A 14,821-nucleotide genomic window follows, 5' to 3' on the forward strand; every position below is an offset into this window, starting at 1 on the left:
ATATGGTAATGTTTCGTGAGTAAGTAATGATAAACGCTTAATGTATCTTAGTTACACTCAGTAGTCACTTTATTTGATAGGCCTGTGGCCATTCTGTTAGCTTAAACATGTCTGGCCATTATAATGTTTTAAACGTGTGTCCCCAAATCCTGTAAATGTGACATACCAGTTTGATAAAAACAGCTTTATATTTTTATGAAAAACTGTGTTCTGCTTTCAGAGAGTCTGCACAAATGCATAGCTCTGAAAGTTTTTTTTATGTTACTGGATCCAGCTAATATGGTGTCATACACATTAATATATCTACTAATTTTAAAAGAACAATCATAAATTAATGATCCATGAAACCATAACAAATAACACAAACTCATAGTCAGGATCATGTCTTAATGGTGAGGAACAGGAGTTCATGATATTTTCCACATTAAATCATCATGAAGCTTACATTGGTTATTAATTACTTAAGCACGTGTTTTGTACTGTTATAAAGTGTTACTGGGAAATCTTGAAATTGTACTTTACATTTACAGCAAAATTAGATGTGCGTTTGCAATGATGTTTAGTATAAGCAAGTTTCATAACCGCAGCTGCTAGTTTTATAACTAGGTTATTTGAAAACCGTTTAATTCTGTGTCTTTTATTCTCTTGGTTACAACTCTAAATAGTTATAACTCCAAATATATAACATCACAGCCCCACAAAAACATTTCCAAGTGCTGAATATTATTTTATCCAGTGTTAGTGTCTAACTTCACAAAGTTGACCTAAACATTTTTAATGCCGCGCCTTATATAGGACACACAGACACAAACAGGACAGTAACCACTTAAATACAAATGCCATCTTCAGATGAATGTAGTTTTACAGTCAGGAGGCAATGCAAGCATATCCTTTAAAAGCCCTCCCACCCCCTTCCCAATTCTTCATAGTGTTGACGCCTCTTCTTCATTGCCCCGTGCGTTTGGTTTCAGCACCAGATCGAGGGACAGCGATTCTCATCCCCCCCATTATGCATGCATCATCTTTTTTTGGTTTCCTCCACTGGGATTGAACACAGCAATAAAAGACTGAATTGGTCGTCAAGCTCATTGGTCTCATAGACACTCGAAAAAAACTTCTAAATATATAACATTTCTTCGTCAGACACACTCGGCAGGTGCTTTACAGAGTCTTTAGGCAATTTTTAAACATTGTAGGCTGTCTGCGCCCACACCAGAGATTGCAGTATCTTACAGGTAATTCTATAATGAAAGTTACATGCTAATCCTTAACTAGAGCAACTGTTAACAGGATACTTGGTGAAGTCTGGCTGTTTTGCAGTCTTTGTTTCAGTGGAGCCTAGGCCTAAAGAGATTTTGTACTCAGCAGAAATTCAGCCCATGGTTACACCTGCTGTGATTTGACATTCTGTCTGAGTCTCTAGGTCTTCAGCTCAAGTCTTTTCCGTGCGCCTGGACAGATGGCAGGAATTCATATATCGCTGGACTTGTACATGTCGGAGAGGAGCCTGGTGATGGGCACGTTGCCGATGGTCTTCTTGAAGAATACCTCCTCTATGGTGGACGGGTTGACCGAGCGGAGCGCTGGCAGGAGCAGGAGCAACTTCCCGAAGCGACAGGGCTGAGTCGGGTACCTGAAACACATTGCTGGAGGTCAAAAACGGACACCTTTCTCTGGTTTTATGTGCAGACTGTCTGACGCAGCCTATCCAATTAACGCACACCTGGGACAAATAGCTGCTAATTAAAAGTGAGGTTCAGCTGTCGCATCTGTGCACAATTATAGGAGACTACAGTTGCTTATTGCCTCATTAACTTTATAATGAATCTGGCTGCTAATAGTTATCAGCAGGAGACGGCGCATGTGTAAAGATGCATGAGCTTAAGATAGATAGACTAACTGACTGATTTAGTTGGATCTTACCTGGTGTGTATGTAACTGTTGAGAGTGAGCTGTGCCTCGTCTTGTAGTGCAGCGATGGCGCTGGCGTTGCGGAAATTTCTTAACTCAGTGTTGCCATGTGTGGGAACTGTAAGACAGAGGCAGGGTTTTAACTATTGAAAAAGGTGTTATAATACATAAATAATGACGCACTAAAATAACTTTTGCTTTATTCCCCTTCCCTCTCCAGATTTTGGTTGAAGCAGCAGAGAAGCTTCAAATAATTCTTTCCGGTAAACGTAATACCCAGTGAGAAAAGGGTACTGACCGGCTTTGAATGTCACAATGCATTTCAAACAGGCAAACTCTGTTGCATCAAGACGCATCTGTCTGAATCTGGTGACCACCTCCTGAAGTGCTTGTATCTCAGACATGACTTTATTCATCCGCTGAGACTCTGTGTTTTCAGTGTTCATTCCTATGAAGAAAAAGGTGAAATTGTCATAATGCAGGATAACACTACAGCAGCTTGCACTTGTGAGGCCTGTCAGTGGCCTGTATTCAGATGAGCTCTCTTGTGCCTTGTACATACCAGAAACGGCAAGAAGAGTAGAGGAGTCCACAGGAATGGCCCACTGCGCGATGCCCAGAACAAATAACTCCCTCCAAGCATCCTCCAACAGAATCAGCTGCAAAGAGGAATTGTTTCTGTTAAACTGTGTACACAATGAAGCAAAAATTTATTCTATTTTTAGCCTTTTTGAATCTTATTAAGTACCAGTACAATAATAACTCTTTGCATAAAACATGATAGACATTGTTTGCACTCGGGGGAGTTCATTTGGTAAGGCTTTCAGGTTATAGCTTCTAACGTCATCTTTTAAACTGGAATTATATCAAGTAAAATATGTTTATGTCAGTTTTGGACCAAATCAACTTCTGACAGTTTTCAGTTAAAAGGGCCCTACAGGACAGTATTTGGACTCTTTGTTTAAAACTCGTCACTAAAGTTCTCCCTCAAACCAAGTACCTGGTCAGATAAGGGGAGCGTGGAGAATGCGGGAACACTTTTTGCCCACTTGATGCTCATGAAAAGGAGGCGCGCCGCAGACTCGCACACAGACTCTGTCGCCACCTCGTAGAGGTACATGGGGGTGCCGCTGACTTCATGGGGATACTGGAGGAAGTGAAAGAGATCATCATCACTATCACCATCATGTATCAGCTTGTGGTAATAATGAAACACAGTTCACAGAATGGTGAACAACAAAGGACAAATTCCAAGCTCCAGCACCTGCTTTTATAATTATTAGTGTGGTTTGTGGTGGATTTACAGTTGGAAATCTAATAGGCAGATTTGTGGCTCTTACAGGCTGCTAAATCGGGGCAAGAATTTCAACTTCTAACCCTTATGAAAAAACTGTAATCCTATAATAACATTTGGGAAGTCCATAATACAAATAATAAACTATTAAGGAATTGAATGTTCTGATAATTCTACATGACATGACACAAATGACATAAAATGCTATAAATAGCAGATGCAAACTTTAAAGAAAGCATTGTGTGTGTATACACACACACCACACACACACAAGCACAATATGCTTTATGTATATTACATACATATATATATATATATATATATATATATATATATTATATATATATATATATATAGTACAGAGATTTACTTGGAGGTGAAAAACATCTTATAAAGAACTCATAATAAATCAGTTGTTTATAAGACATCCCAAAATGTACCTTAGGGGTGGGCTGTGCCAGACCCACGATGGCCTGTCTTTCCGGTGTGGTGGCTACCGCGCTCATGTCAAGGTTATGAGGCTCCAGTTGCGTGACCGTGGTGAAAAAGGGCGGGCCGGGCAGAGAGGATCCCGGGAAATGGGTTGATGAACCGTTCACCTCTTTGTGGCCCCGGAAATATAAAGCGACTTGTTTGCGGATGGTGGACGTCCGGGGCCCCCTCTCGTGTTGAACAGCTGTGAAACGGGACAGCAGGGACACAGAGTAAAGGAATGATCTCTGCAGGAGTGAGTGGCTTATTTATCTAATTTGTTTATTGCTGTTGAATAACTGTTCCTACAATTAAGGACTCAAAGTGCAAATTTTGTGTGAAAGAAAAAATAATTAACTCTAATGAGCTGTAGGATAATCTAATAATGCGCTAGCAGAGTATAAATAATACCCACTCTACAATAAGAGTATGTAATTCTCAACCTGTTACTTCTTTTGAGCCTTGATGAACAGCCTTAATACTTTTCCATCAGAGGAGCCCACCTCGAATCGAAACGCCACCGCATGGCATGTCTATAGCTAAAGTGATAACTCAATTAAAGGCCATTTACCGTCTTTATTCATGTTCACTTCCAGACACTTTTTCAAACGGCACGCTCGGCACTGGTTTCTGTGAGTTTTGTCGACGGGACATCCACCCTGTACAGAGAAAAATAGAGTTACACCTTCAATTGAATTTCTCTCCGCTATCATCTTCGTGGGAGGCCAGTCACCAGGTGAAAGATCGCACTATTATCTTGTAGTTATCGACCTGCTCCCCCGCGGGTCTAGTGCGGCCTCATCCTAGAGGATAAATACACCATCCCGCCCTCTGCTGCCTAAATCCTCGCCTTAGAGCCATCACATTAGATTGGATTACACCTGGTATATTATAGCAGAGCGGTGTTTAGCCAAATACTTAATGGTGGATGCATGACACTATTAGGCTAATGAAGGGAGACTTAATACAGCGAAAGAGAGGGAAAACAAATCGAATCTGCCCGTAAAATGCGCATTTCCTGCATAAAGCTGCTTTGGACATGCGCAGTTACTGCAGCTTGTTGATAAGATATTGGAGTGAACGTGACAGATTATTAGGCACACGTGACTATGAATGGGTAGGCATCCCATTACAGTTTGCTTAATTCGGTACAAATATTTGTGCAAAAATGTATTCATATGTAACTTATAGAGGTTGCCCCTCTGCCAAGCAAATTCATGCCTGTGTGAAAAGGAGAATAAAACGAGGATATATAAGAAATAAGGAGGAGGCCTCACCTGAGAGCCAGATTTACAGACGTAGGTCCTGTTTCTGCGGATGCTCCTCTTGAAGAATCCTGAGCAGCCGTCACAGGCGTAAACACCATAGTGTTTACCTGAGCTGCGGTCGCCACACACTTTGCATGGGATGTCCAGAATCCGACCTGAGAAAGGCCCAAATTTCAGTTAGGCCCTACATAACATGCACTTAATTATCAAGCACTGGGAGGCGTTCGGCTTAATTTTAAATGGATAAAACGTCCTCTCTAATTGTGACTTTAATCATATAGGCCTACTATTGTCGTGAACATTGAAAATCTGGATAAATTGCCAGGACACAAAACTTGAGAAAACCGTTTCTTTACTGTTGTTTTGCAGTTTAGTTTTGTAATTTGGTAAAGTGAGTTTCAGGTCAGCTGCTTGAATCGGCACTGTGGACATACAGTAAATGCCCAAAATGTACTCCGCTGATCTATGGACAAATCGCCCTACAAATTACTTCTTTTTGTCCGACCCCCCCCCCCCCCCCCCCCCATATACCCACTCACTGGACAGCGCCCCGCATCTCGTCTGAGCATGGGAATTCACGGCGCACATTTCTAGAATAAAGTCCGGTGGGAAGCGTCATATCTGAGCTCTCTAAGACAATGGCCTGAGGGCGCACAATGGAGACATTAGGGGAAAGTGTTAACTTAATGATTTTCCCCCATTGAACCTCGTCTGACTGCCTGGATCTCGACAAGCTGCCAACTCCCCTTCATAATGGGACTCGACAGCTGCTTTATCCCGCAGGTCTATAGGCCCCAGGATTAGGGAGTGACACTGCACCATGAGAATAATACGCACCAACTCGTTTCACCAACTCAAATGAAGTGTATGTAAATCGACCCCGGTGTAGATGAAAATTTAGATTTTTTTTATGTGACGATTTTGTATTCAAACCTATAGAAGTATATTTGTATGCACACGAGGGAGTTTCTTTTTTCATTCTGGAGGGAAAAGCCGTCTATGTAATTACTCTGACGTTTTGCCACCTGCTCATTGATTCACCAGTGACCCGTCAAAAAGGGTAGCATGGGAATAACCACTCAACAGCAAAAACAACGACTTCAGTAGAGAGTTATAGGGCTTCAATTGCCAGATTATTAAGAATCAGAAGGCCGTGTAGGCTATTTAACTGTTGGCCACAGCCGTGTAATTACCATAAGATGGAGAGAGCCAACTTTTTATGTAGCATGTATGCCTGGTGAGAGTTTAAGTCAGTGTTGGCCTGTTAAAAGTCAGCTTTTCATCATGGGAGAAATAAAAAAAATAGTAGGCTATAACAGATTATATATGTAGTTTAGTCTATAAGCCAGGTAGAATCTATATATTTTTAAACTAAAAAAACAAATCTTAAATGTAGGCCTACGCTTTCTGATTAACAGATATTTAATAAACCAACGTTAAGCAGGTCAAGTTCATCTGCGCACTAAAAATGTAAACTTAAATTAAACATAAATGAAAAATGCGCAATATTTCATAATATTTAAAAGATGAGCTCAAACAAATATCAAACTGTAGATTGCTTAGAGCCAATTAAATAAAATTACGCACAATTTAATTTTGAAGGGTGGAAATGTATTTAACTTCCCGCTGTGGGGGTCCAATTCCTCTCTATTGTGTGCAGTAATTGCTTGAAGATATATGGCATATTCTATTAACGTAATCACCATCAAGGCGAAAACCTGGTAAAAGAACTGGAAATTAAGTTTTACTGAGTGCAGGATATGTCTCCATTGACCACCCATAACGTGGGTATGAACTTGAATGACAGTGGTTGTAATGTTGTAGTGGGCACTGCTTATTTTTAATTTACATGTTTTGCTTATCTACAGCATTTTAAATACATTTGAGTAGGCCTACTTGAGGATAAAACATCAGCAGCAACGGTTTCACACGAATAAAGCTTATTTGGTGATGTCAAACGATACTGAAAAAAACAGGCAGGCACACGTAAATGTAACCCGAAATCTCCCATCTTTTGAAAAAGAAAAATAGCCTGCTGTAGGCCTATATTAAAATCCAAGTGGGATTTCATATGATTTCATTATAACAGAGGAATAATTACAAAGGTTACGAAAAAAAAAGGCATCCATTCCAATTTAATCTAAAACCTTAAACTACAAGAAGATCTTCTGTACCACGAGAAAAATACTCAACAATTTAATTTTAATCACTGAATACATTCATTATTAATTATTTAGGCTAAATGAAGTATTTTTTATAGTAGTAGGCTACAGAAGCGCGCGCATGACATGAAGATAAGCGCTGTTTATTCATTTGTCAAAAGAGCAAACAAGTACAGTAGCCTAATGTAAGAGAAGGATGCATCTTAAACTTTAAAATCATATCTGTGATTAAATATCTCTCTGTTTATAGCATTATTACTCTTTTAAAGTCATTGCTGAAAATGAAATTACAGGCAACAAGTGGCATCAAGTGGGACGCAGGAGGCGTATTCGGAGCATCCATACAGAATATTATTTCTTTACCTCCCAACTTTACAAAAAGGTTTCTTAAGAGACGTCTTTCCAATCAGGCTGAGGGCGCTTTACTTGATCAGTCATGGACACAGAGTTGACGCATCCAACCGTGTGTGTAGGCTCGGAAAAAGACACGGACGACAGCTATTTCTTACGGATAACTAGTCGCGTTTAACACCAGGAATGAACTGACTTAATTATCTCCTACTGGAGTGAAGCTCCGATGACATGAGAAATATCAAGTCGATTAAGTAACTGGGCCGCCAATGCACAGCAGGTTTATTCTAACTTTAACTTTTTACACTCCGTGACAGAGAAAGGCCTGTTATAGACTTCTTGTTCTAACACACTGGGCTGCTCAATATTCTCCAGAGGCATCTGGGAAGAGAAAGGCGGCACTTACTTGATTTGACATTCAGGATATCCAGACAACCACTTGTTGAGCCGGCGGGTTTGCTCATCATGAATAGTCGACTTTATGATAAAGTTCACAATAAAAAAACAAAAAGTCCACTTTCTCTTCTTATTCTTGCTGACAGAAACAATACAGTTCGTGAAACAGCAGCACCTTCGTTCAAGGCTTTTCCTGGAGCGAAGAGATCGGCCGGTCAGTATCCCGAGTTGCCCAACTTGACAGAGAGTAGATCTCCGATCGACGACCCCAAATTAAGACACGCGATTGTACATTGTGTCAGACAATCTTCGCCTCAGATATGCAGGGTCCCTGTAGGCTACTGGCGGAGAACTGGACTGCAGCCCCGGGACAGCGACCGGTTAACGGCGACAGCAGCCCTCCAACCGGTGCATAAAGTTGGAGTAATAAAAACGCTGCCTGTAGCGCATCCGAAGGCGCAACACCGGTTGGGGAAAAATTTGAATAATCAATTTTCGAATATTCTGACAGGTGAAAGCTTGTTAAACCACGACACGATGTGACTTTCTGGTGCGAGCTCCTCAAATAAGCCTTGGTAATATTTGTGAGAAGTGTCAGGGGGAGGCTGGAGGGTGGAGATCTCCACTTCCTTCATCCACTTGGCTTTCTACTCCAAACTCCAGCCTGACGTCACTATCGTGTGAGGCAGCGTGTGTGTGTGTGTGTGTGTGCAAGTGATGTGAAGTGCCTTGCTCATGGATCAAGAGGCATTGCAGACACGCACAAAAAACAAACACGTGTTGCATACATGTTTTCTGCAGCGTTTCAATTAATTTTAGCTCTAGATTCAATGATTTAGGCAACATTTCACATTTCAAGGGTAATCCCACTGAAGACACTGATCAGTCAGAACAACTGTCAAACAGCGGAGTTAGACATTGTGCGTATTATCTTACAGACGTATTAATGATGTGTTGGCTATTTACTATATTATCACAGATTAGAAATACCAAAGAATGCCAAAGAGATTGCAAGCAGCATCCACAGTAGTAGGCTATCTGATTTTAAAGTAATCTTGAGCCTCATTGATCCCAGTCAACCTGTTGCAGGTGTTTTTATAGGATTGTTTACTAGTGTCTATTCAAAGGATTAGCCATCGATTGATTAATGTGGTCTGTCTGAGGTTCTGAGGTTAGAGGTCGTTATCTGGACAGTAATATAAAGAGGTACAGCGGTATTTGGCGAAAATTTAAAGTGATGACTCGCACTCTCACCCCTTCTGCCTTTTTAACTTAAAACATATAGGCTAACAAAGCTCTTTAAATAAATATAACAAATGAATGAACAGATTAACATATCTAAAATAAAATATTTCAGTATTTCTTGTTGCTTCCCCCCGGTAGTTCTTACATTATCACGCTCTTTATTATTGTTCTTCCATTAGTCTTCTTTCCTGTAGTTAGGCTACTGTGACAAATATAATAAAACCATACAATAACATCATGTCTTAATTGTCCAGAAAATTCACCTCAGTAGCCTAATAAGTAATAATAATGATAATAATTTGATACGGTATTTATTTTTCTCCCTTATGCGTCACTGCCTTCAAATAAGGCTAGTTAATTAATTTACTAACTAAGTGGCTAAAGTGGTGTAATGTTATCAACAGGTTACGCACCTCCCATCGCCCCCTGCAGTCAGTGATCGGATTTTGGACACCAGGGTGCAAACCTTGCTCGGTTGTCCGGAGGGTCGGGCTGCAGGGCCTGCTCACTGACACCCTAACTTAGACGGCTTGCTGGGTAACTCCAGAAATCCATATTCTTTCTTTTCGTTTCTTTTCTTTTAATTGTGTTCATTCCCACGGTACACTGAAGGCCATATGGACTCACAAAGTGTCGATTTAAGCGGACAGGCGCGAGGCGGAGAGGCGTAGTTAATTGCAATCAGCCATTGTTGTGTCTTTCAACCTGCCCTTTAGCTGAACAGCCAAAGCTGGAAACTAACAAGCCTGAGGATAAATCGCTATAATATTCCTTTGATTTCCCTGCAGGGACATTCAGAAAGCCCGAGGTCCTCAATAGAAGTGTATAGCCACATATTGTGTTTTTTTTTTATCTCACATAAATGGTCCACATTATAAAGGCTACAATGCACTTTTATTATGGGGACCGTTTTCCCAACTTCCCAAATTTATTTTAGTATTAAAAGTCTGTCACGTGTAACGACCACTTGTCTTATTTTAGTGTAGCCTAATTTACGAAATGAAACAGTGGACCCGCCAAATCAGAATCAACGTTTCCACTGAAAATCACGTTGCCCTTCTCACAGATCAATAATATTTTCAGTAATTTCTGAGTGCGCGCGTGTGCGTGGTGTGTGTTTGCGCATGTGTGTGGGTGGCTGTCGTGCGGGTGAATGGTGAATGTGTGACATAATCTCCTTAACTCGTCCTAATCCTCGTCATTCACTGATAGCCTTTACACAAATATAACCAACATCATGGTTGCCGGGGTTGCCTTCTTTCACTTTTTTTTGTATTAGTGACTCTCTTCTCCTCCAACAGTCAATGAAATGTCCTTAACAAAGGGGCCAGTGGATTGTGTATCTGTTTTATGGGTAGCTCAGCATCAGTATGCGGATACTTGACATACTATAGGATTGCCTTTAACAAGGAGAAACGAGTGAGAGTCCAACAGAAGTCACTACTAAACAATATGCCTGTGTGTGAATATCCTGACACCCTTTATCGTTTTTGAACAATGATAAAACACCTGTTAAGGATAGCCTATTGTCCTAGACTCTAGATTTACATAGCCTACCTGTTAATTTGTTTTTTTTTTCACAATTCCAAAGTAGGCTATATATCTGATGTTAGGCTATTCTTAGACTGAGGGCCACAGTTTAAGCATGTTTTTATACACTGCTATCACTGTGCAGGCCCCTAACTGACCAGGCGTAAACCAATTGGCTTTAGGGAGAAGTCACAAAGCTCCGGAGAGCAAATAATGGGGAGAATTCAAGCTGACCAACGACCCACACAGCTTCGCATCTTTTCAAAACTGTCCGGAGAGATCATAGTCAGTGATCTTAGATCTTAGCCCACAGACCCTGCTGGTGTTTAGCGCAGGAGATGATTGACGCAACACTGAGGGATTCATTCCGTCTACTTGTTTTGTTTGGACAGACAGTCAGAAAATGTCTTTTAATGTCATAAAAGGCTTGTTATGAGACATCTCTCCTACATCATATTAATACCCGATAGTGTCAAATAGGCTATGCAAAAACTTTCCAAATAAGTGAAAATATGCAGCTGGATTTCAGCACCACGGACAGTTCTACAACAGGAGTCACTAAATAGATGCACCTGTCTACGTGCTTATTCCAAATTTAAAGCGGCCTGACTTCTTGATTTATATGTCATCATATATATTTAATTATATAAAATTATATTTAATTTTTTTTAATGATTCAAAATGTAAAGTATAGGCTTACTGTATTTTAATAAATCCATCTATATTCTGAACCCAGTGTTTCAGAACTGGGTGTGATTTTGACAGAGTCCCCTAATCCAGTAATTGCTCTGATCCTGACAATGAGACTGGGCTGTGAGTTCAGCCAATCGGGATCCACAATTGTGACTGTTCTCCCAGGAGGCCTAGGAAGCATTTAACTTTATTTGGAAACATCAAAAAGTCAAAACATTAAGAGAAACCCTCACCCTTCATTTGAAAGGAAATCACGACAGTTTGGTGAAAGTGCTGACTTATAGTTTGTTTTATTATATGTCCTCAGGACTCCATGGAAAGCAGTCTTGACTTGGTTGATTATACTTGTGAAATAAAGTAAACTGACTTGAATTGAAGACAGAAAAATAATTAATTAATTGTTTTATTTTCCTTCATGCCACTGAGTCTGTTTTGTCCTGGGCAACTTCCTCCTATTAGATAAGGAATAGTAGATATTTATTTGCAACATTTATGCTACTATTTTATCTTGGACTCAGGTTTTAGTGAAAAAAGGTGCTCATTATTTCACCTAACACAAACCCATTTAAAGACAATCTAAGCTAGTTACATGGCAGTGAGTCAATGCATAAAGGACAACACTATCCTTAAGTATAAACACTGTATCTGTATTCTGTTAGGGGAGTTGTTTGGGTCATAAGAAGTAGTCTGACCAGCTGATAACATGTGCAAGTACATGCTTCTTTGAATACATGGCCTGGGTATTTCTTTTAGTACTGGTGGAATGTAACCAAGTACTTGAGTTAGTGCAGTACTTTACTCAAGTACTTTGTACATGTTTGAGTTACTTTACTTGAGTATTTCCATTTTATGCCACTTTCTCCTTTTATTCAAGGACATTTCAGAAGGAACTTTTTACTCCACTAAAATTATTTGATTGCTTTAGTAGTTATTTGTCAAATGGTGAGTTTTACCTACAAACCCCTATTAAGTGCTTATAAAATATGCCACTTTGTTATAAATAACCACCCAACAGTATATACATTTAGAGTTGAAACAATTAGTTTATAGACCAAAAATTTGTTGGCAACTCTTATGACTGCTTAAGTTATTGTTCATGCAGAAGTCCAAACGTTTCATGATTCTAGTTCCTCACATGTGAACCTTTGCTGCCTTTCCTTTTTTTAATTATTGTAATAGATTTATGTTTTAATAATTCTGAGGTTTGGACTGTTGGTTGGACAAAATGTTTACAAACAAAAAACTTTTTCAAATGAATCAAGAAGATAATCATTAGTTATAGTCAGCTCTCAACCAGCCACAGCAGTACAATGCTGCTAACACATTTATACATGAGTGATAATAATCTAATGATATTAATGTATGATAGTGTAACAGTCACAGGAGAAATTTTTCTGCATTGAGTACCTTTCCTACATATTTTTACTCAAGTAAGATTTTGAAAGCAGGACTTGTTATGGAGTACAAGTACAATTTTACAGTGTGATATTAGTACTTTTACTTACATAAAAGATCTGACATCCACCACTGCTGGTGGCCCCAGTGGGTGTGACTATACAGGAGTTTACTCACCAAGAAACACAAGTGTTAGGTTTTCTTAGTGGTTACAGTGAACCCAACACGCTTGATTTCCTAAGGGGAGATCCGAATCCCTCAGGACTACCACACCATCTCCTTCACCTCTGCATGCCCACATGCAAACTCGTGCACACTTACACATCTACACACACGCCAAGGCCTCACCATTGAAGAGTCCCCCCAAAAAACCTAGACCCAGAACCCAAACCCACAAACCCACAAGTCGGTGTGGTGCAGTTGGACGCTCTGACAAATCTATTTGGGGCAAATTGTCAGTGAGAAACTTCCGCTCGAACTGCCTTGGACAAAACTGGCTGTTGGGGAGAGCAAATCCCGCTGCATGAGGGTGGGGGACAATGGGGGGCGAATGTGTTGATGTGCGGCCGGTGGCTGGGGAGGGACAATGGACGGATTAGTCAGTCCTCTGGCTGACTGATTTGAGATGGCTCCTCTCAGCCTCTCACCGTGGGGAGTCCCATTGTCCCGCTTCTGATTCCCACTTCTCACAAACTCCAAACAAAAGTCAATCTCTTTCTCAAGGGGGGGGGGGGGGGAATATCGACCCGTGTTTCAGCTGGGGAAAGTGACTCAAAAACTTATTTGCTAAAGATGGCTGACTCTCTAACTCCCTTTCCACTCTTTATGTCTTTTTTTCTCTCCTCCTCTTTGCCTTCATCCTCCTCATTTGCAGTCTTTATTGCCCAGTGGTGGTGGTGGATAGCGGGATGTTGAATGATCCCGTTTTTTCAGACTCGAGTGGGGCTGGGGCACCTGTTGGAGGCTTAGAGGCGGCTTTGCGGCCGGGGTCATTAATATTAAAATATACAGAGATGCCATCACGGGCTGGTCTGAAATCGGTCTGATGTCGCCCCTGGGTTCCCTCTCTGGATGGACCTCTGCTTTCAGTCACTCGTGAAGAGCCTTTTTTTCTTTTTTTCTGTCTTCGCTTTTTCTTTTTCCCTCCCTGAAAAGACTCGTTAACAAATTATGACAGCTGAGTAGAAGGGCTTAGTCTGTTCACACTGCAAAGACAAACATGTGAAAGCCAAGGAGCCCGCGATGTGATCAATGTATCTACAGTTCATTTGATATTCAGCCTGCATGTAGTGTGTGAAAGTGCCAGGATTGGGCTATGTTGACTAGATATGTGGGTGAAATGTATTTAATTTTATACTGGTGCCATACTGAGAAATCATGAAATATGAAGTTGACAAAAAATAATTTACTTTCAGGTTAGAGCTTATTTAAGAAGTAAGGGGACATGTTATGAATGACATTTTTACTTGAGCTATTGATCTGCTTTTGTTGTATTTAGGTGTATTGATGTGGCTATTTGATTTGGTTTAGTTTGCTGTGGTTTTGTTTTGGTTTTCATGTTACATGTTTCATGTCTGTCTTTTCACATCTTGAGAACTTGTTGGAATTAAGCTTTGTCCCTATAACATGTGATCCCTTGGATTGGTGTGTTTTTGTGAATCAAATCAAAAAGAAAAACATGCAAATAACTGTTTCCATTATATCCTAATTCTCTCCTTCATCCGTCATTCACCAATAATGATAATTATATTTCACATCATTTATAATTGAATAAAAGTCAAAAACTGTAACACACATGGTTAAACTTTGTTAGAACAGTTTACAATAAAACTAATTTAACAGCTGCAATTTCAGTTTACACTTGTGTTTATTCAAACTTTTCTATGTTTGCAAGCATGTTAGACACGTAATCTACGATTTACACATGTTCAGAAGAATTCAGTTGAGTCCTTGCTTAGAATATTATAGTTGGAGTGACTGCAAAACTTTGGCACAGCTGCATTATATCTTAAAGAAACAGGCAACTTATAATTTTCTTTTGGCTACACTAATGTGTTCAACCTAAATACCTTACATATAACTTAATTGTTGAACTTTATATATCA

The 14,821-nt window shown here is 40.1% G+C and overlaps 1 protein-coding gene across 1 annotated transcript; it reads right to left on the minus strand.

Annotated features, from left to right (window-relative positions):
* Positions 1 to 594: 594 nt before the first annotated feature.
* Positions 595 to 8,404, minus strand: nr2e1 (nuclear receptor subfamily 2, group E, member 1). Its single transcript, XM_038727155.1, has 9 exons — positions 7,864 to 8,404; positions 4,954 to 5,099; positions 4,248 to 4,335; positions 3,646 to 3,881; positions 2,912 to 3,058; positions 2,474 to 2,570; positions 2,210 to 2,359; positions 1,924 to 2,029; positions 595 to 1,633 (listed from the first exon to the last, which is right to left on the minus strand). Exons 1-9 carry the CDS (start codon positions 7,922 to 7,924, stop codon positions 1,471 to 1,473), a joined length of 1,194 nt encoding a protein of 397 aa, XP_038583083.1. The 5' UTR covers positions 7,925 to 8,404; the 3' UTR covers positions 595 to 1,470.
* Between the last annotated feature and the right edge of the window lie 6,417 nt (positions 8,405 to 14,821).

Source organism: Micropterus salmoides, unplaced genomic scaffold (assembly GCF_014851395.1).
Source record: "Micropterus salmoides isolate LMB-PRFRI ecotype aquatic unplaced genomic scaffold, ASM1485139v1 Ms_hic_scaffold_18, whole genome shotgun sequence".
NCBI lineage: Eukaryota > Metazoa > Chordata > Actinopteri > Centrarchiformes > Centrarchidae > Micropterus > Micropterus salmoides.